This window comes from Penicillium rubens, assembly GCF_028828025.1.
Source record: "Penicillium rubens strain IBT 27055 chromosome Unknown utg000003l_segment0_segment0, whole genome shotgun sequence".
In the NCBI taxonomy this organism is placed as follows: domain Eukaryota; kingdom Fungi; phylum Ascomycota; class Eurotiomycetes; order Eurotiales; family Aspergillaceae; genus Penicillium; species Penicillium rubens.
The window spans coordinates 6,276,744-6,300,523 of record NW_026890601.1 but is presented as its reverse complement, the minus strand read 5'-3'; the positions used below and the strand labels follow the sequence as shown (position 1 = coordinate 6,300,523).

The window sequence follows — 23,780 nt, the reverse complement described above, 5'->3', positions numbered from 1 at the left end:
TACCCATAGAGGCCAGGCAATCAGTATGACACCGAGAAAGATCCCCTTGAGGTAATCAAGACTTGATAAAAGTCTCGGAAAAATCGCAATACTTGGACCTTACTGCAAGTTCTTTTGGCCTTTTTCGCTCCTTCGAGCCTAGAGGATACAGCAAGACTCCGGGCGCACTGAAGCCTTTTTGGTACCAGCACCATGACTGTCTCCTGAATCAGCTTCCAAAGAGGATTCTGGAGACTGCTTCCCAGACATGACTCGTATCCGGTGGCTATCCAAGGTAGAGGCTAACCAGATAGCACGGCTCATCCATGGCACTTCCGCAAAATCAGACTGGTATTCAGAAAGGATCGCTTCTATCCTTGCCAGCTGGACTAGATTATCTGATGCTGCCCAAGCAACAACTAAGCATAGAGGAATATACCCTGCCCCAACCGGCCGGTAGCAGGATGCCAGTTCGGCTTGGGTTGCAATCTCATCACAGAGAAAGACAGCTTCACTCACCAACGAAGCGTTCCAGGGATCGAAAACTCGAAGAAGGCTGTTCAATAACACAGCCAGAGTAGAGAGCATGGCATAAGCTGCTTGAATACGGCAATGTCTCGCAACTTCAGACGATGAGAAAGATACAAGAACAGTTTCTGCACATTGATCAAGATGTTGTTTTACTCGTTGTGCATCGAGTCTCAGTTGCATGTATGTCTTTGCAATTTCGGCAAGGTGTGACTCGGGGTTTTGGACAAACTTGGGAAACATGGCTAAATGTTGCAGCTCGGTGGCTGATTGTGGCTGATTGTTGTCCCGTGAAGCAGATAGACGACGTCTGAAAGATGAGGCCAGTTGCCAGAATTCCGAATCCATCTTGATACGGGGATTGATGATGCCTTCGAGTATCTATTCAAGTCATTTCTTGTAAGTAATTTCCCATGGCATCAACTGAATTTGTTGTTAGGAGTAATCGGAATGCAGACATACTATAGGCACACAGAGTGTAATGACCAGCTCCATCTCGAATGTGCTCTTCCACTCGTGTAGCGCGGCAGCCCTGAGGAGATGAGCGATAGCTTCGCTGTGACTAGTGAGCGAATCGTCATGTTTTCCTAGCCAGCTCTTATGACAACTCAGCTGCTATTTCATGGAAATTGCTTTTTGGGGTTAAGCAGTGATTTGGGGTAAAATGGCACTTTACCTGGCAGATGGTAATCAAATAGACAGCGCATAATGTGTTGGGAGTTCGGGCCTCAACTGGATCGTTCAAGCATTCTCTCAGTGCCCGCAGCGATTGTCCATAGAGAACGAGTGCTTTCGGTGGGTAAGATCCCGCGTGAAGTAATGAATAAGCGGTTGATAAGGCTCTCACGGCTGAATCTAGCACGGTGCTGTTGCCCAATCGCCGTGGAATATCCCGCAGGAAAGGTCCATAGTAGGCCATAGCATATCGGATATCAGTCACCTGGAATGCTGCTACGAAGGCTGCTGCCATTTTACTCGTGTCAGTACTAGGCACCCGTGTCGGTTTCCCAATCCACACGGCCCTATTGCCAGTAGATGGAAAGGACTGCTGAAGCTGTGATTGACTTTCTGCTCCGCTTTGTGTTTGCATCGCTTTGACCGATTGATTCTTGAACATGTACCGTTGTTGCCCTCCTCCAACACACGTCATTTTCAGACGCGCGCATCGTGAGCATGTCGGTTTGAGTTGATCACACTAATTTTTCAGTTAATCAGATACAGCAAGTTAGCCTTTAGGGGAGGACCAAACCTTCTTCTTCACCTTGCGACATGCATCGCAGCCCCGACTAGATGGAACCCCAGGCATGTGTAAAGTCAGATGTGCGTCACTAGATAATATTGCATGCGTTTGTTTTGCCCTGATACACAGTGGGAAAATATAATATGAGATGTGTATGCTGGGTAGAGTCATCCTCAAAAGGGGATGGATAGCGCGACGAGATATATTAATGTGACGTCATCGGTTCGCTGTCACAGCCCCCAGCTAAGCCCCCGAAGACAAAAAGCACACAAGTATGTACCCCTGCACGATTACTCCGGACGGAGTACGGAGTACATAGGGACTGCTTGGCAAGCAGCTGAGCCCTCGTATAAATGAGCCAATCATAATATGCAGAGTCTCTACTGAGCACAGTCCACGTCCCGTAATGCGGCGCACCATCATGCCCGATTGGGAAGTAGAAGATAGTCATAGATGGTCTGTAGTCTGGCGATCAAGACAACCTCAGAAAGCACCCAAAGGGGTATAAAACAATCGAAAACTGACTGTAAAAAAAATATATATATAGCTACTTTTCCACACTCTCGGACTGATCTACTTACGCTTCGACTCCGATCTCAGAAGAAGTGCTGTCCACGTGTATCAGTGCTCCTTGCAAAATGAACCGTACGGCATTCTTTTCTTCTTCCATAATCAATAACGGGTCTTCAAATCGACAGTCCTGTATCTCATTCTCACTGCGACCAGCGCCATGGGACTCAGCAAAGATTCTGGTTCACCCTTCAGGCTATCCAATCGAGGCACCGCCTATGTACTCGATCATATCCAAGGATAGCCCTCCAAACGTCGTATTACTTCGGGGCTGGGGCGAAGGTCCATGGGTCATCGTCGGCGACGCTCGACTTCCAACCCTATCTTCCAAGATACATCTGACCTTTTACGGCCAACCAATAATTATGCGTTTGAACCAACTCTCGGGCAATTACGCCCTCGAGTCACCCGCCGTGGGTCAATTGAAGTGGAGACCCGATATGTTCACAGGGAGGGACATGCAGTTGCAGGATGCTACTGGTAGAAAGCTAGCCAAGCTACGACCAGGGAAATCGGGTGAGAAGCTCTTGGAGATTCTCGTCTCTCATGACAGTTCTTTCTCTGAGATAGTGTTGCTATCAGGATGGACTGCCAGGGTTATGACCAAGTCGGTGACAGAGGCGACAGGGGAGATTCTGAGCTCTGTGGTAGGGGCTTAGTGGGAATCACCCGTGTGTGGGCCCTCAACTGTGAGACGGTTTTAATGGACGATGCGCTGGCTTCAGTACTGATAATCAATGCTCCCAATAAACACCATGTGTTGCATGTTACAGTGCCGTTGGATTCTAGCTGCGGGTAATATTTATAGAAGAGCGTTGCCTATCTTGAGTCCATAGTACCGTATCTGGGTTACGTTGCGTTAACAAGAAAACACAGAGGAAAACAGAAGAATACCATATCGAGTGCTACTAGCAACCTGAATTAACTTAGTGATTTGCGACATGAATATTCGTGATGTGCCAGACACTTCCTATGAATACATATCAGTGTATGCATGCGGCTGGCAAAGTAGCGATCTCTGGAATTTTGTGTCATTTCATAAGCTATAACCATAAACCATATTCTCATCTCGCAAAGTACAGCGCTAGAGCGATGGGTTGATACAGCACATCAGTCAATAAAAGCAGAAGCCAAGCTGGGGATTCCCAATGTAAAAGAAAGCAACCACGAATCGTTTCAGAACACCAAATGCCTGACAAAGCTCACGCCAAAACAAGCCCTTGTCGCTCTAGGAATGGTGGGATATTGGCTATCAGCGCTGCATAAGAGTACACTGCCCCTAGTGAAGGTTGGTTTCCATAAGCTATATAGGAAACGGCCTCCTGTCTGTGTGTTGGAGAGCCGATCCATGTGATTTCCGGCCTATACTCGCCCGGAAAACACAGCTCGGTCATCTATAGTAAACGCGCTGCATTAGCAATTTGATCCTCCAGCTGATCATTTCATATTCTGCACTTACACTTTCATCCTCTTCAATCTCGTCAGTCGCAAAGTACGGATGTAGCTGGTCTCCGACGAGCACTGGAACTTGTTAGCAGACTCAGGTTACGACCATTTTCAGCTGCAACAATGCTTTTGGGTCATTCAGTTAGCGGGGAAGCAGGAGCTATCCCAGTGGCGATCAATAGTCCCAGGGTGTATGTGAATCTCGAGAGAAAACTCCGAGTATTTTATGTTGGATAGGATTGCTCACCATGTTTTTCCTTGCATTGATCATAATGATCATCAAAAGCCACGGGAAGGACATCAATTTGTATTCCAAGAGACTTGAAAACAGAGTAAAGCACAAGATCAGACCCCTTGAGTGCTCTCGGAAGTAGCATTGGAGCCTCATCGGATGCGTGAGGATAAGCGTGAGAGCAAAAGAACCCCAAAGCGCCACCTTGAGACAGTTAGCTTGGTGCTCTGGGTTAGAATAACTACATATTGCAAACACACCGTCTGTCATGAAGCCAGGCTCCACGAGAAGTTCTTCCAAAAAGCTATACAAGGACATGCTCTTTGGGTCAACAATCAAGCTTGGCGGAATTGATCCCCCCACTGGCTCTGTTACATAGAGGTTGTACGTCAAGGTGATGCGCTCTCCTTCTGTGATTGTTTTGATCTCATGCTCGCAGTCACTGTAAAATGCTGCCCATTGGATCGCAGACGCACTCTGGTGACTCCAGTCAAACTCGACCCGTTTTCCCTCATGTTGAACGACCAAGTTGCCCCCTTTGAAATGAGAGGGTAGACAAACGACGAGTGAGCCGATCTGGGTCTCGGACCGCGGTGTGTCAACATGCTTCCGGAAAAGACCGGATGGTCCCGAGTAAACCTGCGATGAATAGGTGCATTAATACTTGTTGCAGAAGAAGGGTTGGGCTATCATACATTCAGTTTGTATAACTCAGCATGCATTTTTCGGAAGGGTAGACGGTTTTCCAAGTCTGTGTTGAAGTTTGGAAGGAGAATTTGCTCCACGTTTTGAAGGATCCCAAGGTCTGATGGGTGGAAGCTGGTGAGAAAACTTCGAGGCTCGAGCTTTCCAGCTTTTCGGTATTTGGGATCAAGAACATCTTGCTGTCCCTTGCCAAAGCTAGCAGGTTCGCAGTCTACTACCAATTGACGCAAACCAGATTCAGCTTTGGAGTCGGCCTGTGAGTCAAGAGGTAGAGTCAACTCTCGCAGGATATTGTCAGCATCTGTTCGCCAGCAGATCCTCACTGGCGGAGACACGGTCGTTTTGGATGGTATGGAACTAGCTGCGGTGTGCGCATCAATAGGGACGAGGCCTCCACAAACAAACGACGCAGACGCTTTTTTCCCAGCAACGAATACCTCCAGCTGACGACAAATTTCATCGAACGCCAGGTTAGCCAATGATGGAGCCGAAGAAGAAGCCATGGTAGGTTGGTGATGATACGTAGTATGGGACGATGAAGGAGAAGAAGAAAAGAAAAAGAAGGGATTGGGGGAAGATTTTATTCACCAGCTCCTGCCAATTTACCGTATGTAGTCTCGGATGGGATATCCAGCGGTGAAGCAAGTCTGGCTCGGAGGTACCCTGGGTCTGCTGTCTTTTTCAGTGTCTTTTTCAATGTTTGCTTTTTACTTATATGTTGTCGCAGGTTGTTGTACCTGTTAAGATAGCCTAAGGAGCTAAGCTCTAAAGAAATCATACAACAATTCAGGTATTTTTCATTTCCGCCAGCCTACGATCAGGCAGACATCAACTCTTAAACATCAGACATCCCTGGACGCTCCGCACCTTTGCACTAGGTCGAAACAACACCCTAGCAACTCTGAATATGCAGTTCACTTCGAAATGGAACTGCACCACTTCACCGGAAGTCTCATACGATATACGATATAGGCAGGAATGCTAGTACCCTAGTGTGGGACTAGGAACCTACCTAGGTATATAGAGAGGGCTAGGCACATGAGATACGGGGTGATACTGGAGCTAGTGATAATGCATGAAACCAGCGTTTTTCACTTTGTCCCTGAATTGTACATGATAATTCCATCCTGTCTCCGGGTCTCTCTTTGTGAATGCAGTACTCAGGATGATCATATATTCCACCCCTGGTAAGCAACAAAGAACTTGGAACCATACCTACCTAGGTAGGTAGTCCATGGGCCAAATAATCTTGTTATAGATCACGTGATCTGGTCACCTGACTCCCCTTGCTCCTGCACACATTAGCTAGCCTCGCTAGATAGCATGCAACTATCCCATTTTCCAGAGGTAAATACATTTCATCGTAGATCATCTCTATCAAATCTAAATATATTAACCGTGTCTACCATCTATACAATGTTTAGATAAAAGTTGCTTCTCATTACCTCCAGCTAATGTCGTAGTAATATCCATGGATGGCAGTGAATAGTTATGCATATGTATAACTGAGAATTATCAGAATAACAGAAAAGGGAAAATTATGAAAATACACAATAGGTTCAACCAATCAGGGAAAGCGAATACGAGCGAATACGATATACGAATACACATACGTCGTGGCTAGAGCCAGTTCGGAGCAGGAACAGAGCTATTAAGCCTAATTAAGCAGTATTGCAAAGAAACTTTGAAACTTCATAGAGAAAAGGTCCTCATTTGAAAATAAGAGGCCACATATTGAATTTCAGTGTTTTACCGGGCTTATCTGGGGAAGGGCTTCCAAGGCTGAGGCTACAAAATTGAGCACAGACCGCACAGAATGTCGCCAAGCAGGCAGGGCATATCGACAGCCTATTGCGAACTGACAACAAATCAGCCTACTACTCCGTATTCTGTCAGGATGTCAGTGTGGAGATTTTGCTTGCGTCACACTGACTCGGGCCAGTTGGGGCCATGGCAAATACGGAATAGCGTGTTTTGAGAGAGAACTTTCCTGAAATGGACAGATTCGGGATGTCTACCTATATTGTACATATATGTATGTATGTATGTACATACATGTAGGTAGTACATATGGTATTTACATATGGTATTTACATATGGCACAAAGAAAAAGTAACCAGACGCCTCTCCCGTCAGAAAACTCTATTCTAGCGAATAAAAATCGCGCGTTTAGCATGAGAAATCAAGGCACAAGGCGAGGCTGTGACATAGCTTGGTTGATTATATCTCAAGATTTGGGTATATTGGAGTCCACCAGAGCGCGCTGTACAATCAAAACTTCCAAAAAAAGAAAACAAAACAAAACTCTATGTCTTTGGTTTGGGCCAGCCATCGATGTCTCCGAACCATCGCGACCGATAGATTTCATTCCCTTTCATGATCTGGTGACGCACACCGTCGACCACAAGACTGGTATAGTTCCCACGGAATAGTCGCCATAGAGACTGGGTGTATAGGAAGCTTCCATCGGGGGCGAGACTGAAGCCCTTGAGGTCCGACTGCGGCAACTCCACGTATTCTCCCTGGCGGTTGATCCCGTGCCGATCGTTGGTGGTGACCTCGAAACCGGGCATATATTTCTCCACGACTTCGTCGTATTCGGCAGTGAAATTCATTTCATTGATATCGAAGGCGTGGAGACCGATATCGTTGGAGACGAGTAATACCCGTTCGTTAGGGACGGGGACGAGATCATGGGGACCGGCCCACCAGCTATAACCATGCCCCCATTCGGCGTCGATATCGAAATACTCGGGGAATTTGAATCGATAGGCTTCATCGATGCTGAGCAGGCCCGTCTCCGCATCAAAGGGGTACCCCTGTATGACACCGTAGGCCGGAACGGGATCGGAACCATCGGCAGCAGCATCGGTGCCGGTTGCCCACAACATCTGACCCTGTTCATCCCAGATCAAGGCGTGGATGGCCCGGAGACCTTCGATCCTTTGCAAGACGGGAGGTTCGTCCATAAGGGGGAGAGCCTCGCTCATGTTATAGACCAAAATGCCATCCCAAGGTCGCTGTCCGGTAGTTCCGACGGCGAGTCGATCACCGGGTAAAGGTTCGATAGTATGGGCATTGTGTAGGACATCATTGGCTCTGTTGATGGCGAAGGTGATTTTCTTATCGGTGGAGGGTTGATCGGGAGTGTGGTTGATAACGACGACGAGAGCACTGTAGACGGCAGCCACGCTTCTACCGCCTCGCATCCACTTCATATCGGTCGCATCGTTGTAACCACTATATAAACCACTCCGAATCAGAGGAGGCAGAGGTTGAGTGGCATCTTCTCGCTGCCAACTCCATTTGACCACACTGTTCCGGTCATGAATTTTCAATACGGGAGGGACGGCATAATGACCGGTGATGATATCTTGCCAGGGGCCCTGGACGGGAATAGCTATACCATTTTCTGACTTGAGTCTGGGTTGAGGTTCGATTAGAGGAACTTGAAAGGCCAGTGGCTCGAAAAGGAGCGAGACCCAACCGAATAAGCTCCCTAACATGATGGACACATGTCTAGAGAGAGCTAGAGGGGGGAAGAGGAAGTGAACTGATTTTATTTTTATTTTATTTTTAATTTTTTTAATTTTCTTTTTTTTTCGTCCGTCAAGCGGGGCGTTTCTTGGCTTTTTGGCTGATTTGGGGGCTTTTCGGGGCTTAAAGAGGGGGCCTTGGGGGCCATTTAGTCCTGGATACCTATCCTAAATAAGAATTGGTTCTAATTTGATTAGTTTGAACTGGTTAGTATGGAGTAAATAGGAGATATAATCCAATCAAACTACCTAGGTAAGAAACTAGAACTAAAAATATCAACTCCGTAGGGATATAAGACATTGAAACGACACGGGTTAGTAGGGGCCCTACGGAGTTACCCAGTCATCGTCCCCACAAAATCCCACTTGGAAACTTCCTTGGAACCCTTTTTGTCCCTTCTTGATCTTCTTCTCGACTTCCCTTTTCTTCCCTTTTTTTCCCTTCTTCCTTTTAAATGTCGGGGGTGTAAAAGTATATATATATCCTCCCATTTCATTCTTTTCCTTTTTATATATATATATACCATGAAAGTCGTTCACGCTGTTCATGCTTATTTAAGCCACGGCATCCGGCGTGTTCGTCTCTCTCCTGGTGAGACCCTGGATGCCATCTGGGACTTTTCCCGTCGTTATTTTTTCACCCTCGCCTTTCTTTCGTTATTCAGCGCCAAAATACTTCATCTTTACGCTCATATATATTCTCTACCTCTTCCCCGTCTATTTCTATGGGGTCTTACCTTCTTTTTCCAAGATGTGATGATTCTATTGCTGTTTCGCATCCTCGCCCAGAAGGTCGCGTGGCGACCGGGTGCCGCCCTACTGGCAATCTTGGTGATCCCCTCTAGGTAAGTGTCCACGTGCCCCCTTTTTCAACTTCCAACTTTTTGCCCTTTTTTGTATCTTTTTTTCTTTTTATTCAATTGGATTTATATTGATCTGAATATATTTGATTTTGAAACTAATTTATCAATATGCTACAGTCTCCTTGTCTCCTTTATGGCTGCCGCCAATACCTCCTTCTACGTTTTCACCGGTGCCGAGATCCACTGGCGCCAAGCCAAGTCCTTCAACGGTGATGCCGCTGCCATTCATACCCTGCTCACTGGTTTGACCGGGTTTTTGATTGTCGAGGGCATCCTTCTAACTCTCTCATTGTTCGCTGCCCATTCCATTCATGCAATTACTGGAGGTATCCTGCACGTCTGGGCCTGGCCCGTTCGATGGCTGTTTGCTCGTGTGCGACCGCACGTGGAGCCCCTGGTGCGACGCTTCTGGCCATCCAAATCCCCAGACCTTCCCGACCCTCGAATCTACGAACAAATCGACATGGAGGACAATGATAGTGATAATGAAGAAGGGGATCATCTGTTGAATACCGGAGCGCAACTACCCAACCGCCTCCCGGAGTCCAAGCGAGTCACCGACGGTGTGCCCCAACGGGCGCTCATCCTGGGATTGTTCAGTCTCTTCCTCTTCCTCCGATTTATGCGACCGTGGGACCAGGTGTATATGTACATGTCCACCACCTTACCCTTGACCACGGTCATCGAGGGCGCGGAGCGTCACTCCCCCGTCGTCACCACTGGCACGCCGGGACTTTTCGAGTACTTGGATGGGGTCACTGCACTGGGCCCTGCACCCCGTTGGAGCTGGATGTCAAAGGAACCCATCGCCGGTTTCGACGACTGGGACCAGTCCGACCCCTTGGCCCTTCACTACAACCCGCATGAGGACCCATTGCATATCTCGAACCTCAACAAGCCGGTGCTGGAGGAGATTCATAACGCATTGGCTAGCGGTGATGTCAAGATCAAGCATGTCGTTTTCTTGAAACTCGAGAGTGCACGTGCCGATATCTTCCCCTTGCAAAAGGACAGTTTCATGTACAAGCGCATCGCGGAAACGTGGAAGGACAAGACGATCCCCCCAGAGGTTGTAGACCGCCTTGCAAATCTCACCCGGACTGCCGAGTATCTGACCAACTTCCCCAATGGGTTTGAGCACGACGATGCACGTTTCAACGGCCGCAAAGCGTATGGTGGCATCAGCGCCAAGAATGCCATCACTTCCGCCACATATACTCTCAAGAGTTTGACGGGAAGTTTCTGTGGTGTGACCCCACTGGTCGCCGATTTCAACCGCGAATTCGACCACCATATTTACCAGCCATGTCTGCCCCATGTCTTCGACATGCTCAGCCAGCAATCAGATATCACCAACGATACCGACGACTTCACCAAGTGGCCGTGGCATTCGACCTTCATGATGTCTGTCACCGAAATGTACGACAACCAGGACAAATTGACTCCCCAATTGGGATTCCGTGACAAACAGACCAAGGAGACAATCATCAAGCCCGAGGCCAAGCATTATCCTGTCACAAGTCCCGAAGTGAACTATTATGGCTATCCGGAATCTGAGCTCCGCGAGTACATCCGTGATGCCATTGATGATGCGGAACGTGACCACCAGCGTCTCTTCCTCTCCCACCTCACGAGTACCACTCACCATCCGTGGGGTGTTCCGAATGACGCCTATGAAGACCTGATGGGCTCAAAATCCGGTGCCAACAACGACATGAACCGATACCTGAACTCGGTTGGCTATGTGGATGATTGGCTCTCGGACCTCATCGATATCCTGGAGGAGAAGGGAGTTGCCAATGAGACCTTGTTCGTCATGGCGGGAGATCACGGCCTGTCCCTCCCCAACGACGGCGGTATCACCCCCTATGACAACCCCCACATCGGCAGCTTCAAGGTCCCCATCGTGATTGCACACCCTCAACTCCCACCCGTCCAGATCGACACTCCAGTCATCAATACCCAGATCGTCCCCACCATCATCGACTTGTTGATCGAGTCGGCATCCCTCAGCAAGGACAGCACAACTGCCGCCCGCGATATTCGCTCGCTGTACGAAGGTCAATCCCTGATCCGACCGCAGGTCGTCCAGCAGGACGGACGCGAATCCTGGCATTTCACAGTCATGAACACTGGTGGTTCATGGCTATCTGTTCGGTCGGCCGCCCGGCCTGAGTTCCGCCTGGTGATCCCGCTAGTCAACGACGTGGAATGGCGTTTCTCCGATGTCTCCAAGGACCCGAACGAGCTGAACCCCATCGAGCGCTTCAGCCTTGCCGATCTAGCGGCCGCGGTCAATAAGGAGTATGACGATGAAGAAATTCTCAACTGGCTCTACAACGCAGCCTATGTCACCAACTGGTGGGTAACGGAGAACTGGGATCGATGGAGATTCTCCCCAAAGGCCACGGAAGAGGCCAAGGAAGAGGTCAAGGAAGACAAGACCTAAGCATTCCCGTGAACCGACTTGGGCACGCATCTTTATTTACATTTCATCTATCTTAATACTTGCATGCCTCATCTACCAAGTCTTTGCTTGGGATGGGCACTCTGGGTTGGCGACAATGCCGCCATGACGGGATCCGCCAGCATCGGTGGTCCCGAGCATGGGGGTCGGGGCGACCTGAGCAGAGCTTTGCTGGATTCATCGTGAAGCCTTGTGCGGATCGTTTGGTCCGATGTCAATCTCGAGAACGAGACACCGTGTGTCTCAGGACGTGAACCCCCGACCTGACATGTCTGGCATGTCGTCCGGAGTAGAAGCGATTCTTCTTCATGTACTTGTTTATATATCCATCCTATCTACCGCTGTACTTGATCATACCTGGATGTCATTTTCTTGTTATATTATTGCAAATATCACCCTTGGGTCTCTCACATTCGATAATATTGTCTAAAACCGCGTAGATGTCAATATCTAAGTAATCTGAACTAGCCCTATCTAGACTAGTGGCTGCATGTGTAACCACGGAAAGGAAGGAGTTCATGAGATAAGATTTCAACCTTGGAAGGTTCTACTAACTTTAATGATTATACAGTCTCGGGAGCCCTAGGTACAGCTACACTACCTAGGTATCCATGGATAAAAGCAGTTGAACAGGGAATGAGATCAGGAGGAACATTAACCAAATGAGAATAGGCCAGAAAAGGTATCGTCATATGTAGGTGGAACATGATGATTCATCGCAGTCAAGTACCTAATCTCTTAATGTATGTAGCAATGAATGGTAGGGTAGTATATACTACGCTTACTCTATTTGCGGATATATTTCCCCATAAACTCTGATTTAATCAAAATGTCATGATCAGTACCACACTGTAAAACGAACAACTTCCCCCTCCAGGAGATACATGCATGTGAGTCAGGATCTGCTTCAATTATACATTCTCCGATGGAGTGCAGCAATGAAGCTGAAGTTGACGTGGTTAGAGCCAAGTAAGTGTTTGGGAATTGCACCGGAAGAAGAGAGGGAAAAGGAGTGGAAGCTTGCATCGACTGCACTGCTACCTAGTGAACTCATGACGTATTGCGAAGCTGCAAAGTTTTGTCTTCTTGATCTCAGGTGTCTTTATTTTCCGGCTTTGGCGTTATTGAGCGCTTAGTTCCATTAAAGATCCCTACCTATTATTCTGGTTTTTCTTTTTCTTTTCCTTGGGGGTGGGGGGGGGGTTATAAGCCACATAGAACGGAATGCGCAAAATGCACGACCCCAGTACATATTCGTGTGCTTGCAACTCCAGAGTGATTGAATTGTATACCTGCCTAGTGGTCATCGCACCTCCTATCAGAAATAGCACTTTCCATTAACGTGACTTGTATAGAAGGTGTGGTAAGAGGAAAGAGCCTCCCAAAGTATTTTTAAGTTCCACACGCGGAATCTTGCCTTTTTGGGTAATTTTGCCTTAGGCACTTATGTATATACCGAGGGACTAGAAAGAGATGTTGTCTAGCTTATGTCCAGCAACAGGGAAGTGCCAAGTTATGAAAATATGGGCTGAGAAACCATGAGAGGGGATACGGTCGAGTTAAAAGTCATGGGAATGTGAGTGACAGTTATTCATGCACATTAGTATTGCGCCAATGACCAAGTACGTCCACAAGTAATATGTACAGAGGGACCCGATGTGAGGCCCGAAAGTAAACAAACAGGGAAAGGACAAGCAAAAACCAAGTCAGTACTGATGTCCGCCACGCCGATTAAATGCTGTAGGTTTGACCAAAGAAAGCACCCGGCGTGCCGGGTTGCAAGGTAGACTCGAGAGCCTCATTGCTCATGTCTCATCGCTTCATGCAAACAAAGGAGATGAAAAAGAAAAAAGAACAAAGGAAAATCGTGGGAACGCCGTCCATAACCAACAGAGAGTCCTGCAGAAACAAGGGATATCCAACTCCAACTCATGAACAGAAATCAAAAATCAGACTAGATGACGACGACATCACCTTCGGCATCTGCGGGATCGGAGACCATCATATCACCATATTTACCAACTGCCAGCAACATAGTATCATCTTCAAGGTCAATTGCGCTGTCGTCATTGTTGTGCCCTTGGAAGCCCGGATCTTGAAGAGAGAGCCGCTTCTCGGTGGGAGGATGTTTGAATTCTGGATGCTGACTGGGAGGGTGGCTCTGGTGGCCATTGTGAGCCACAGGAGGACTCGGGTTGGATTTGGCTTGGGAATCGTTTGATGCCTCAAAAGGGGATGTTTCGGGAACGGACGCTTGCTTCATCTGAAAGTGGCCGAGTGATTCGGGACCGAACGTCGCACTTTGCAATGATCCAGGAGTATTGCGCATGAACCCACCCTTCTCTGCTTGCCAGACCATCATCTCGTGGAAGAAAACCTTGGTCATCCACCACGCACTAAAGCTTGGTGCTCCAGCCAGGGTAAGCCGGTGCAACACGCTATCCCACAAGGCATCAACCTTTTCAATGACACACTGCGTGCGGTGGTTGGCAAAGGCAGCGGGAATGTTGAGGATAAACTGAACCCATTTGTCCGGGAAGTTATACTCGTCTCCGGGAGCACTTTCCACCGGGAACTTGTGCGCCTCAACAGAATCCGGAGTATCAGGTTGCGTGAAGAAAAGCAAGCTTGCGGAGGGGTCGGCATCACTCAATGGGGTCAAGAGCGCACGAATGTCATGCTTGAGAATTTGCTCCGTCGCTAGCTCTGCACACGTGGGAATATTCGCCTTGGTCATCATATCTCTAGGGTTGACCATAGTCTTAAAGTCGGTCCACATTTGGTTTCGGTTATCCGGGTGGCAAAGCCAGGCGGCAGCGGCATTGGCAGCCTGGTTCACATCAAGCATATGCTTGAGGAGGTTGCAAAAGATATGCGCGGGAATCAAACGTGCTATGGAGACATGGGTCGGTTGAGTCTTGAAGGTCTCGGCGATGTGACCGCAGAGCCTCTGTGAGATAGAGTTGAAGGCGTCTAGGACTGGCTTGGGGACCACCTGAGTTGTTAGGGGCGCCACAAACGCAATCATCTTCTGGTACATCATCCAATCGCATTCCTTGATCCACGGAGCAAGGTTGGGATGTGTCAACAACTTTTGAACAGGAACAGTCAGTGTTCCATGGAAAGCAGAAAAATATTTCATAAGATTTCTTTCTTTGCAATATCGGAAGCTGTCGATGACCGAAATGCAATGGGAGCGATATAGCGCAGCAAGAGCTGCTGCAACTTTCAAGTCGGTGTTTGAAGGTAAGTAGGCACGGATATCGGGAAGTTGTAGGGTATCGTTATCAACGAGAGGGTTCTCATCCGTCGGGAACTGAAGCATTTGGTGTATCATTTTCCCAGCCTGCTGGGCTACATTTTCGCGAGTGATCGTTGCCTCTGGGCCAGATGGGGTGTGGCTTTGGCAATTGCAGTCGGCAGGCGAGGCATTGTTCGGGAATCGAGGGGGGAAGGATGTTGTGGGAGATGGGAACACGGCAGTGTCAGCCGTCGGTTGCTGTACGCTAGCACTAGTCATTTGTTAGTGAGAGCAAATGAAGATTGAAGTCAGCTATATCTCACCTTCTTGAGCGCATCGCACTGGCAGCCCTCGAGGGCATTGAAGCAGGGCCAGTTGAATGATGAGCAATTTGTGGGTTGAGAGGCGCAAGCTTTTGTTGCTTTTCCTCAATGACGGACAAGTCAACGTAATGGTACTTGGACTCGCCTCGGACTCCAAGACGCCGAGTCTGTACGTTTGGGAAGATGATCCGGACCAACTTTCCGAATGATGCAGGGTTCAGTACTGAGACACGCTCCGTTCCACAATTCTCAGCATAGCAGCAATAGACCCGGTCACGACGTACTGAGCCACTGCTCTTCCGGCAATTTTCTCTCAACCTATGCAGACGGTTAGACAAATTGTTGCAGGGCATTTGTGGCAATGTGCCTTACCAGATCATCGCGAAGACCTGCTTCACTTTCTCAGCCTTGCCCCCACCACCCTCATTCTTCATAACTTCAGCCGCCATCTGCTTGAGACTCCACCCCTCGTACTGGCGAAGCAGCTTTCGCAACTCGTTGTCATTAGCCACCGTCGAGCTAGCCCCTCTTTTCTTTTTAGTCCCTGGCTCCGAAACTTCTTGATCCTCAACGATATGGTCCGGAAGGTGGTTCTCGACACCACTATCATACATTGGCTGATATTGTGGAACGGATACACCAGACAAGCCACTTGCAATTTCGGGCTGTATAGGGTGGTGGGAAAGTGGGTGGCCCTGCATGGGGTGGTTTGGAAAGTCTTCGGTTCTAGACATCCCAGCGTGGGTGTCTTGCATCGATTGATCCAGCGGTGCACCGTTGTGGTGCGAAAGCTGATGGCCAAACCGCATCAGCATGTCCTCTGGGTTGTTGAACATGTGCTGCCCCGTTCCGACCTGCGATGGCATAAACTGTGGGAACCCGTCGAGGTGCTGGTCTTGGGTTTGCTGAGTGGTACTCGAGTGGATGCTTGCTGTTGATCCTCTAGACCGAGGACGACGGCTAGCCCTTGAGAGGGCCTCAGAGCGTGCTCGCACCGGGTCTGCGGTACCTGGCCGGCTTTGAGGGGCAATCTGTGTTGTCTGGGACACAACACTACCCTGCGAGTGAGCTCGGGCTTACAAGCACGTTAGCACCGGGAACCAAATAACCTGCAGAAGAGGCGTTTTTTTAAAAAAAAAGTCCTGCATTGCACTTACCTAGTTCTGGTGGCATCTTGCTCTGCTTCGTTGAGTTAGTAAGTGGAGGAGCCGGTAACCAGGGCGATGGCCAGTGTGTCTCGTTTCGCAACGTTTACAAGACCATTCAAATCCAAAATTAGGCAGGCACACCCGACCAAAAAAATGTGGTATCCAAAACGATGCAAGAACATTAACCAAAAACGACTTGTCGTGAGCCTTGGGCTCTGAAAGGCTAGCCGCGTTGTGTGAGTCGAGGGAGGATAAACAGAAAAGGGCCCGTTCCTCTGACAACGTTGTTTTTCCCATCTAGTCACGTGGTGGCGGTCAGCATTCCTGCCAAACAAAACCTTGGAAGGGCCTTAACAATGAGCTGAGGAATGATTCACGCTTTAGTAGCTTAGGGGTTATTTAAAAAAGTATCCTATCACAGATATATATTCAATGTTATACATAAACTATAGTGCTAAGTGTTAAATGTGCCTGTATTTGAATTGAGCTCCAAGGTGATGCTTCTCACGTGACCTACATCAACAATGACTTACGAACTACATTTGTATAGAGCCCGGAAGACCAAAACAAATACATTCATCCATATAATGCTTGTTCTTATACCATTCATATCTCGATTAAATGATCTCGAAGTGGGCGCAGATCAACTATGGCAACTTTCAGGTTTCAATTACCTTATTAGTTCCCACACGATCAACACTGGTATATATGAAGTAGATGTGAATACAATGTAGTTGACTTGGGTGATATTGGATTGTCTTTTTATATACTTTTATCCACGTAGTAGAATAGGAGAATGTAGTGAAAAGCACCTACAAAACAACTTTTCCGTGTATGATATGTCTTTAGAAATGCTAGAGTTCATCACTTTCTTTGTTGTGAATGCTGCTAGGGTACTATATATCTCCACGATAAATATTCTACACGATCTCCACAGATCTCTGCTATTTGATATCCACGGATTCTACTATTTTCTTAATCCCTTTACATAATTAATGCGCTTTTTACGCTTTGCCAAGAAAAAAAGCGAGTGGTTCGATGATCTGAACCACGGAAAGCCTACAAAGCTCCACGCGGCACAATCCAAATCGGAACAAAATCATACAATAATAGTACACACATAGGTAGCCAGGTACATCGGAGGATTCCGATCGGCATTCGAATCTCTTCCTTGGCGAAAGAGACGAATCATATGGACTTCCAATCCAGTAGGGCTGTGATGTCACTAATTTAGGAAATTAATATTATCTCCAGATCTCCCCCCTCCCCCTCCCCTTCCCACCCATTCTCTCCAACTCTGCCCACCAAAGACCCCGCCCCCAATCATGCACAAATTCAGGGAGAAGTTTGAACAAGGAATTGATCATCTGGAGGAGTCATTCAAAGGTCAGTAGATTGACATCCCCAATTTCATCAAAAAGAAAAAAAACCGACCTGATTGTCTTAAGACGCCCATATCCACGATGTCAAAGCCGAAGCTACACATCTAAAGGCCAAAGTTGGCAAGTTCTTTAATATCATAAACCCGAACCACCGTCACGACGAGGAGCACGAACAGGAGACAGACCGCAAGCGCTCCGAGATCGCAGACTCACACCGCTTCAAGTCTTTTGCACCCGTCCACGACGGTAATCGCGTCAAGTGGTATGTCGATGGTAAGGACTACATGTGGGCAGTCTCCGAGGCTTTGGAGAAAGCCACCGAGACAATCTACATCGCCGACTGGTGGCTCTCTCCAGAACTCTTCTTGCGCCGTCCTCCTGTCGAGAACCAGCAATGGCGATTGGATCAGGTCTTGAAGCGGCGCGCGGAAGCGGGTGTCAAGATTTATATCATTGTCTACAAGGAGGTTGGCATTCTCCTTTTGTATCCGGAATAAAAAGGACTACACTAACCCACATGTAGGTCAACCAAGCCCTGACTTGTAATTCCGCGCACACTAAGCATGCCTTGCGGAATCTCTGCCCCGAGGGAACTCCCGGCTACGGCAATATCCGAGTTATGCGCCACCCCGACCACAATATCTTCGAGAACGCAGCTGATATGACTCTCTACTGGGTACGTGCATGAGATCTATGCATGGATTTGGTCGGGACACATAATTAACAATAATCAAGGCTCACCACGAGAAATTCATCGTCATTGATTACAATGTGGGCTTCATCGGAGGTATTGACCTTTGTTTCGGACGATGGGATGCAAACCAGCACCCACTGGCCGATGTCCACCCAAGGGGTTTGCGGGATGACATTTTCCCGGGACAAGACTTCAACAACAACCGGATCATGGACTTCCAGAGCGTAGAGGACTGGCAGAGCAATGAAGTCAGCAAAATCGACTTCGGCCGCATGCCCTGGCACGACGTCGCTATGGGCTTGCAGGGCGACTGTGTGTATGACATCGCCGAACACTTTGTTCTGCGCTGGAACTTCATCAAGCGCGACAAATACAAGCGCAGCCACGATGTTGATTGGCTGCTAATGGAGGGCCGCACAGGCGAAGAAGAAGATATCATCGCCGTGCAGCGACCCAAGTACCCTTGCGGAGACTATGTCCAACACCCGCTGACACCCCTATCGTCAAAGCCTCGTGGTAATGTGGGCACTGTGCGTGCTCAGATCGTACGCAGCAGTGACGACTGGAGCAGCGGCATTCTGAACGAGCATAGTATCCAGAACGCGTACTGCGAGACCATCCGCAATGCCCAACACTATGTGTATATCGAGAACCAGTTCTTCAGTATGTCCCTCTCTTTCTCGCCAGTGTACTTCGCTAACCTTCATAGTTACTGCCACTGGCGACCAACAGCGTCCAATTTTCAACACGATCGGCCGAGCGATCGTCGACGCTTGCGTGCGCGCAGGCAAGGAAGGCCGCAAGTTCCGGGTGATTATTGTCATCCCCGCGATTCCTGGATTCGCTGGCGATCTGCGCGACAATGCTGCATTGGGTACTCGGGCGATCATGGACTACCAGTACAAGTCGATCTGTCGCGGCGAGCACTCGATCTTTGGACAGATCGAGAAAGAGGGTATTGACCCAAGGGGTAAGCTTTTTTCCTTGGTCCTGCTTTGGTTTCAGTTGCATGTCTAACGAGCTCATTCAGAACACGTGTTCGTGTTCGCCCTACGGGCTTATGATCGAATCAACAAGACGCCCGTTCTCGAGGACCTCGAGAAGCAAGCCGATGTCACATACCAGGATATTCAGCGCGGTATCGCCGAGACCATCATGAGTGAAAGTGTGCACCCAGCGGTAGGAAAAGATGGCGATGATAACGAGAAGGACTACGCCGCCGACCAAAGCGCGAAGGAAGAAACTCTGCGCAAGCTCCAGAAATTCCAAGAGAAGGTCGATCAGAGAAAGGCCGGTGATGGTTTCAACAGCAAGGATTCCGTAGCGCATTGCACCATGTTGAACGGGGGTAAGGTGTCCGAGGAGAGCTGGGAGGGCGACGCAGAGGCCGAAAAGGCCAACTTCGTCCAGGAGGAGCTGTACGTGCACGGCAAAGTGTGTATCGTCGACGATCGCACAATCATTTGCGGCAGTGCCAACATCAATGATCGGGTAAGTCACCCCCAGACGCATTCATTCATTCCTATTTTCTGGTCTGTATCATCAGCTAATATCCAACGTTTCCCACAGTCCCAGCTTGGGTCACACGACAGCGAACTGGCCATCGTAATGGAAGATCAAGACCTAATCGACAGCAAGATGAACGGACAGCCGTACCGGGCATCCCGATTGGCCGCAACGCTCCGGCGACAGCTATGGCGCGAACACCTGGGTCTACTACGGGCGCAAGACTACGACGCCTCGGGTGACCCGAACGCGCAGCCGCCGGATGTGTCTCTCAACAAGATCGATGAAGGGCCAGAGAACGAATTCGTGATGGATCCGCTCAGCGATGGGGTCTGGAACACCTGGACATCGCAAGCGACCGGGAACACCGAGACGTATCGGATGTTGTTCCGGGCGGACCCTGACGATCATATCAAAACCTTTGAGGACTATGACAATTTCCGGCCGCGGGGCACGCGTAAGGAAGGACATCTGTTCGATCCGTATATGCCGGCCAAGGATGTGCGAGAGAAGCTGGATCTTATCAAGGGTCACCTTGTTTGGTTGCCCTTGGATTTCCTGCGGGACGCTGAAATGGCGGAGCCTGGGTTGGCAGTGAATCAGATTACCGAGGTGAGATTGATTGATCTTTTTCTTATTATTTACGTTGCTAATTATTGGATAGAGTATCTACACCTAGTTGGAGTGAAGGTAAATTTCTATTTTGCATTCAATGTTTTATTTTCCAGAAATAAATGCAATTAATTCCAATAATCCCAATAATCCCAATAATGTGGTCGAAGCCCTAAAAGAGTAAAGAGTACCTTTGCCCAATCTCCCCAAAGGCCCGTAGTGGAGAAGTTGTCCCAGCCTCCTGGGAACGCTCTGTCTATTTTGACTCTATTTATTTTTATTTATTCTTATTTTAAGATGTTTTGTGATATTTATTGGGATTTTCGGTATCTTTGCTTTCGGGTTCACTGAACCGCACTTCCGCGAAAAGAGATACATCGCATTATTCAACTGGAATAGTCGGAAAAAGATTCCCCAGAAACGGAATGGGCTAGCCTATTTCTTGGCAAATATCAGGTACTTTGGTAATTTGATACTTTTAGTTTGGTACTTTAGTACTTTCAAGTTATTGTATTGCTTTTTGTCCAAGGAGCTGGGAGCTGGGACCGAGACCGAGAGAACCCTGCATATAGTGTGGAAATAGGACTACATGCAGATAAGGTTCAGCTCCTACATAGTACAGTAGGTGGCTTAACACGGTCAAGGTGTTAGAGTGCCCATGGAGTATATAGTTGTAGCATGGAATATGAAATATGAAATCCATAGAATAATGTCACATTTTCCCTAAGGGAAATCCAGATCCAGAATGTAGAATACATATCCATAATAAAACAAAGAATAAGAAGAATGGGAAAGAGGGGGGGGGGAAACGGTCTATAACTCCTCCAGATGCGAGATGCAAGTGCATCAGAAACTTTTGGGGACTTTTGGAACACATCAAATGCACAAACACACGCCAAACGAAGGCCACGAAGTGAGCGGGTAATCCAGCTCCAAGGGGGAAGTACCCTTGCACAGGGTTCATGCAGAGCAGTAGATCAGTGCTGGAAATGCTAAGAAAGCAAATGCAAATGTCTGTATGAGGAAGTTAGCCCTTTGCATGGAGAGAAAGTATACAAGAAAGTGCACAAAAAAATATAGAATAGAAAATAATAGTACACAACAATCTTACCGTAATTCATTTATCCCTTATTGGTGTGGCAAGTATTGCAGCGACAATGACCACAGATCTTGCAGCGCCAGATAGCCACAAAGGGTCCAGAGTTGCAGTCGGAGCAGCGCCAGGTCAGAATGTTGCCATTGGTAGCCTGGACAATGGCAAAGACGTGACCGGAACATTGGTTGGCCATGTTGATATATCTGAAGCGGCTATAGTTAGGTTAGGGTTCGGGTTCATTTGTTCAAAGCTCCCTGGCGAACTCACTAAAAAGACCCAAGGGACTGGGAAGGCGTCGATCACTGAAAAAGCGGAGAAAGGTCCCAAGTACTTGGATTGAGGAAATCAATGGGATAGATCGGAAGGAAGGGGTTTAAGAGAGTTCGGAGTAGAAGTCAATTGGGAAGCCGAACAAGATGAAGAAGATGAGACTCCAGAGGACAAATCAATCGTTATATACTTCTTTCTAGAGACGACGGTGAGTAGATCTCAGATGGGACCAGTGGTCAGTCCGCAATTCAAGAAAATAGGCACAGAGCCGACGCATGTAACCGATCAATTGAGTTCCTCCAGAAAAAAAAAAGGAAAAAAAGAAAAACGAAAAAGACTAGGTGAAGACAGCTGAGAGAGAGGTATGTTTACGTAGTATATACTCGGTAGGGAAAATCCAAATTGATATATGTAGATGCCCCAAAACCGTATCTGGAATAGGAACTTATGCGAAGCTAGGTAGATCCCAACAAAGAGGGACAATGGAGGCTTTGATCATCGAGATGGCAGAGATCGGGGGGTCATGATTGGGAGGACCAGGAGATTCTCTATGCAAAGGCTAATACCGAGAAAGCTGGGGGGGGGGGGTTCCGGAAGGGATCCGAATGAATAATTAGACTATTATTTTTTTTAGTGTTGGGTTCTTGGGATCAAAAATTAAAGAATAAAGGGGAACGAACCTAATTGGAAGTCTGGAAAACCCAGTAATCTCTAAAATATGATAGAAATGACTGGTATCATCGTATAAACCCTATAAGAATCCCTATAAACCATATAAACCCGACTATAACTAAAAAGTGGAGATGAATATAGCCAGCCGAGACATGCCCCGTCCCGACGAGCTGGATTAAACTGAGATCGGAGCTTTCTATGCCAATTGTGGAGTCTAGTAAAGTATAGTACTTTTTTTTTCTCTCTATCTTTTCTATTTTTCTATTTTGCTTTTTCTACTTTTTTCTCTCCTTCGATCGGACCTTTGCATCCCAGCAATCCGGTTCCGATCCAGTGCATATTCTAGTATAAGTATACATTAGGGTATATTAACATCATTTCTATAGTTCACGGAATGGAGCATGATATACCTATTATATCCTGTTATATCCTATTATATGTATTTTGTTATAACCACTTTTACTCGCTTTACTCCTCTTAAAAGGAATCCCCCTGAAATTCCGATTATCGACTTTTGATACATCAACTTCGCGGAGACGCGTAGACCGAAGGGAGATCCACATAACTCCTCTTGTCATTTGCACTATTTCAGTTTCAGTTTCAAAATCATTCCAGCCAAGTCAACTATTTACCTCTCAGCTGCTCACATCAAGTGACAAATTCGTTTGACATATACCGGCATTGCAGTACCGGCGCTTGCATGGCCCAATTGCTTATTGAATAGCCGCAAAGCCCTGGGAAAAAGAAAATAGAAAAAGAAAAAGAAAAGAAAATGGAATTGTCCTCGTCTCTTGAGCATTATGATCTCTGTCACATCCGTGAATCCACATGTTTGGGAGATTCTACCATAGTCTAGCCAAGATCTTCTCCAGCGACTGGATGAGGCAGTTCCAGTTCTTTTTCTTATTGTACAAGAGTACAAAGAAGTATGAAATGAGTACAGAGTACCAAAAGGGCCGAGAGGAAGCCAATTGGGGTGACACAACGGTAGGTTTCTAGGGTCGAGTCCTCGCTGCAACTGTCAACTTAAAAGGGGTATATACTCAACCTACTCAACTATAACACGGACAAGGATTCACCGGAGAAAGACCGCCCCTCCGATGGGTTTGTAAAAGAATGCTTGATCTTAGGTCCACCTGTCACACTGAAGATTGCAAAGTGGGCCAGCCATAGCCGTTCGAGATCGGCTCAAAAGACGAGAAGATACTATACTTGGACACACCCTGTAACCAACTGATCATGCCAAGGGGCCTAGAGCACTTGAAATGTG

The 23,780-nt window shown here is 47.8% G+C and overlaps 8 protein-coding genes across 8 annotated transcripts; 4 read left to right on the top strand and 4 right to left on the bottom strand.

Annotated features, from left to right (window-relative positions):
• Nucleotides 1-138: 138 nt before the first annotated feature.
• Nucleotides 139-1,918, bottom strand: N7525_008629 (Zn(II)2Cys6 transcription factor domain-containing protein; the record flags this gene model as incomplete). The annotated part of the gene is made up of 4 exons (XM_002562688.2): nt 139-888; nt 970-1,104; nt 1,184-1,702; nt 1,757-1,918. 4 exons carry the CDS (start codon nt 1,916-1,918, stop codon nt 139-141), a joined length of 1,566 nt encoding a protein of 521 aa, XP_002562734.2.
• A 467-nt stretch (nt 1,919-2,385) lies between these two features.
• N7525_008628 (uncharacterized protein) lies at nt 2,386-2,976 on the top strand (the record flags this gene model as incomplete). Its single annotated transcript, XM_061214438.1, has 1 exon — nt 2,386-2,976. The coding sequence occupies one exon, from the start codon at nt 2,386-2,388 to the stop codon at nt 2,974-2,976; it is 591 nt and encodes a 196-aa protein (XP_061068869.1).
• A 543-nt stretch (nt 2,977-3,519) lies between these two features.
• On the bottom strand, nt 3,520-5,203 carry N7525_008627 (uncharacterized protein; the record flags this gene model as incomplete). Its single annotated transcript, XM_002562686.1, has 5 exons — nt 3,520-3,711; nt 3,777-3,838; nt 4,011-4,199; nt 4,256-4,634; nt 4,691-5,203. 5 exons carry the CDS (start codon nt 5,201-5,203, stop codon nt 3,520-3,522), a joined length of 1,335 nt encoding a protein of 444 aa, XP_002562732.1.
• Nucleotides 5,204-7,006: 1,803 nt separating this feature from the next.
• N7525_008626 (uncharacterized protein) lies at nt 7,007-8,206 on the bottom strand (the record flags this gene model as incomplete). The annotated part of the gene is made up of 1 exon (XM_002562685.2): nt 7,007-8,206. The coding sequence occupies one exon, from the start codon at nt 8,204-8,206 to the stop codon at nt 7,007-7,009; it is 1,200 nt and encodes a 399-aa protein (XP_002562731.2).
• Nucleotides 8,207-8,761: 555 nt separating this feature from the next.
• Nucleotides 8,762-11,548, top strand: N7525_008625 (sulfatase domain protein; the record flags this gene model as incomplete). The annotated part of the gene is made up of 2 exons (XM_002562684.1): nt 8,762-9,081; nt 9,217-11,548. The coding sequence occupies 2 exons, from the start codon at nt 8,762-8,764 to the stop codon at nt 11,546-11,548; spliced, it is 2,652 nt and encodes an 883-aa protein (XP_002562730.1).
• A 1,972-nt stretch (nt 11,549-13,520) lies between these two features.
• On the bottom strand, nt 13,521-16,303 carry N7525_008624 (RFX family transcription factor; the record flags this gene model as incomplete). Its single annotated transcript, XM_061214437.1, has 4 exons — nt 13,521-15,078; nt 15,131-15,448; nt 15,503-16,205; nt 16,288-16,303. 4 exons carry the CDS (start codon nt 16,301-16,303, stop codon nt 13,521-13,523), a joined length of 2,595 nt encoding a protein of 864 aa, XP_061068868.1.
• Nucleotides 16,304-17,603: 1,300 nt separating this feature from the next.
• Nucleotides 17,604-20,539, top strand: pldA (uncharacterized protein; the record flags this gene model as incomplete). Its single annotated transcript, XM_002562681.1, has 8 exons — nt 17,604-17,664; nt 17,727-18,127; nt 18,184-18,336; nt 18,396-19,017; nt 19,064-19,324; nt 19,385-19,845; nt 19,924-20,472; nt 20,525-20,539. 8 exons carry the CDS (start codon nt 17,604-17,606, stop codon nt 20,537-20,539), a joined length of 2,523 nt encoding a protein of 840 aa, XP_002562727.1.
• Nucleotides 20,540-21,629: 1,090 nt separating this feature from the next.
• On the top strand, nt 21,630-21,908 carry N7525_008622 (uncharacterized protein; the record flags this gene model as incomplete). Its single annotated transcript, XM_061214436.1, has 1 exon — nt 21,630-21,908. One exon carries the CDS (start codon nt 21,630-21,632, stop codon nt 21,906-21,908), a length of 279 nt encoding a protein of 92 aa, XP_061068867.1.
• Between the last annotated feature and the right edge of the window lie 1,872 nt (nt 21,909-23,780).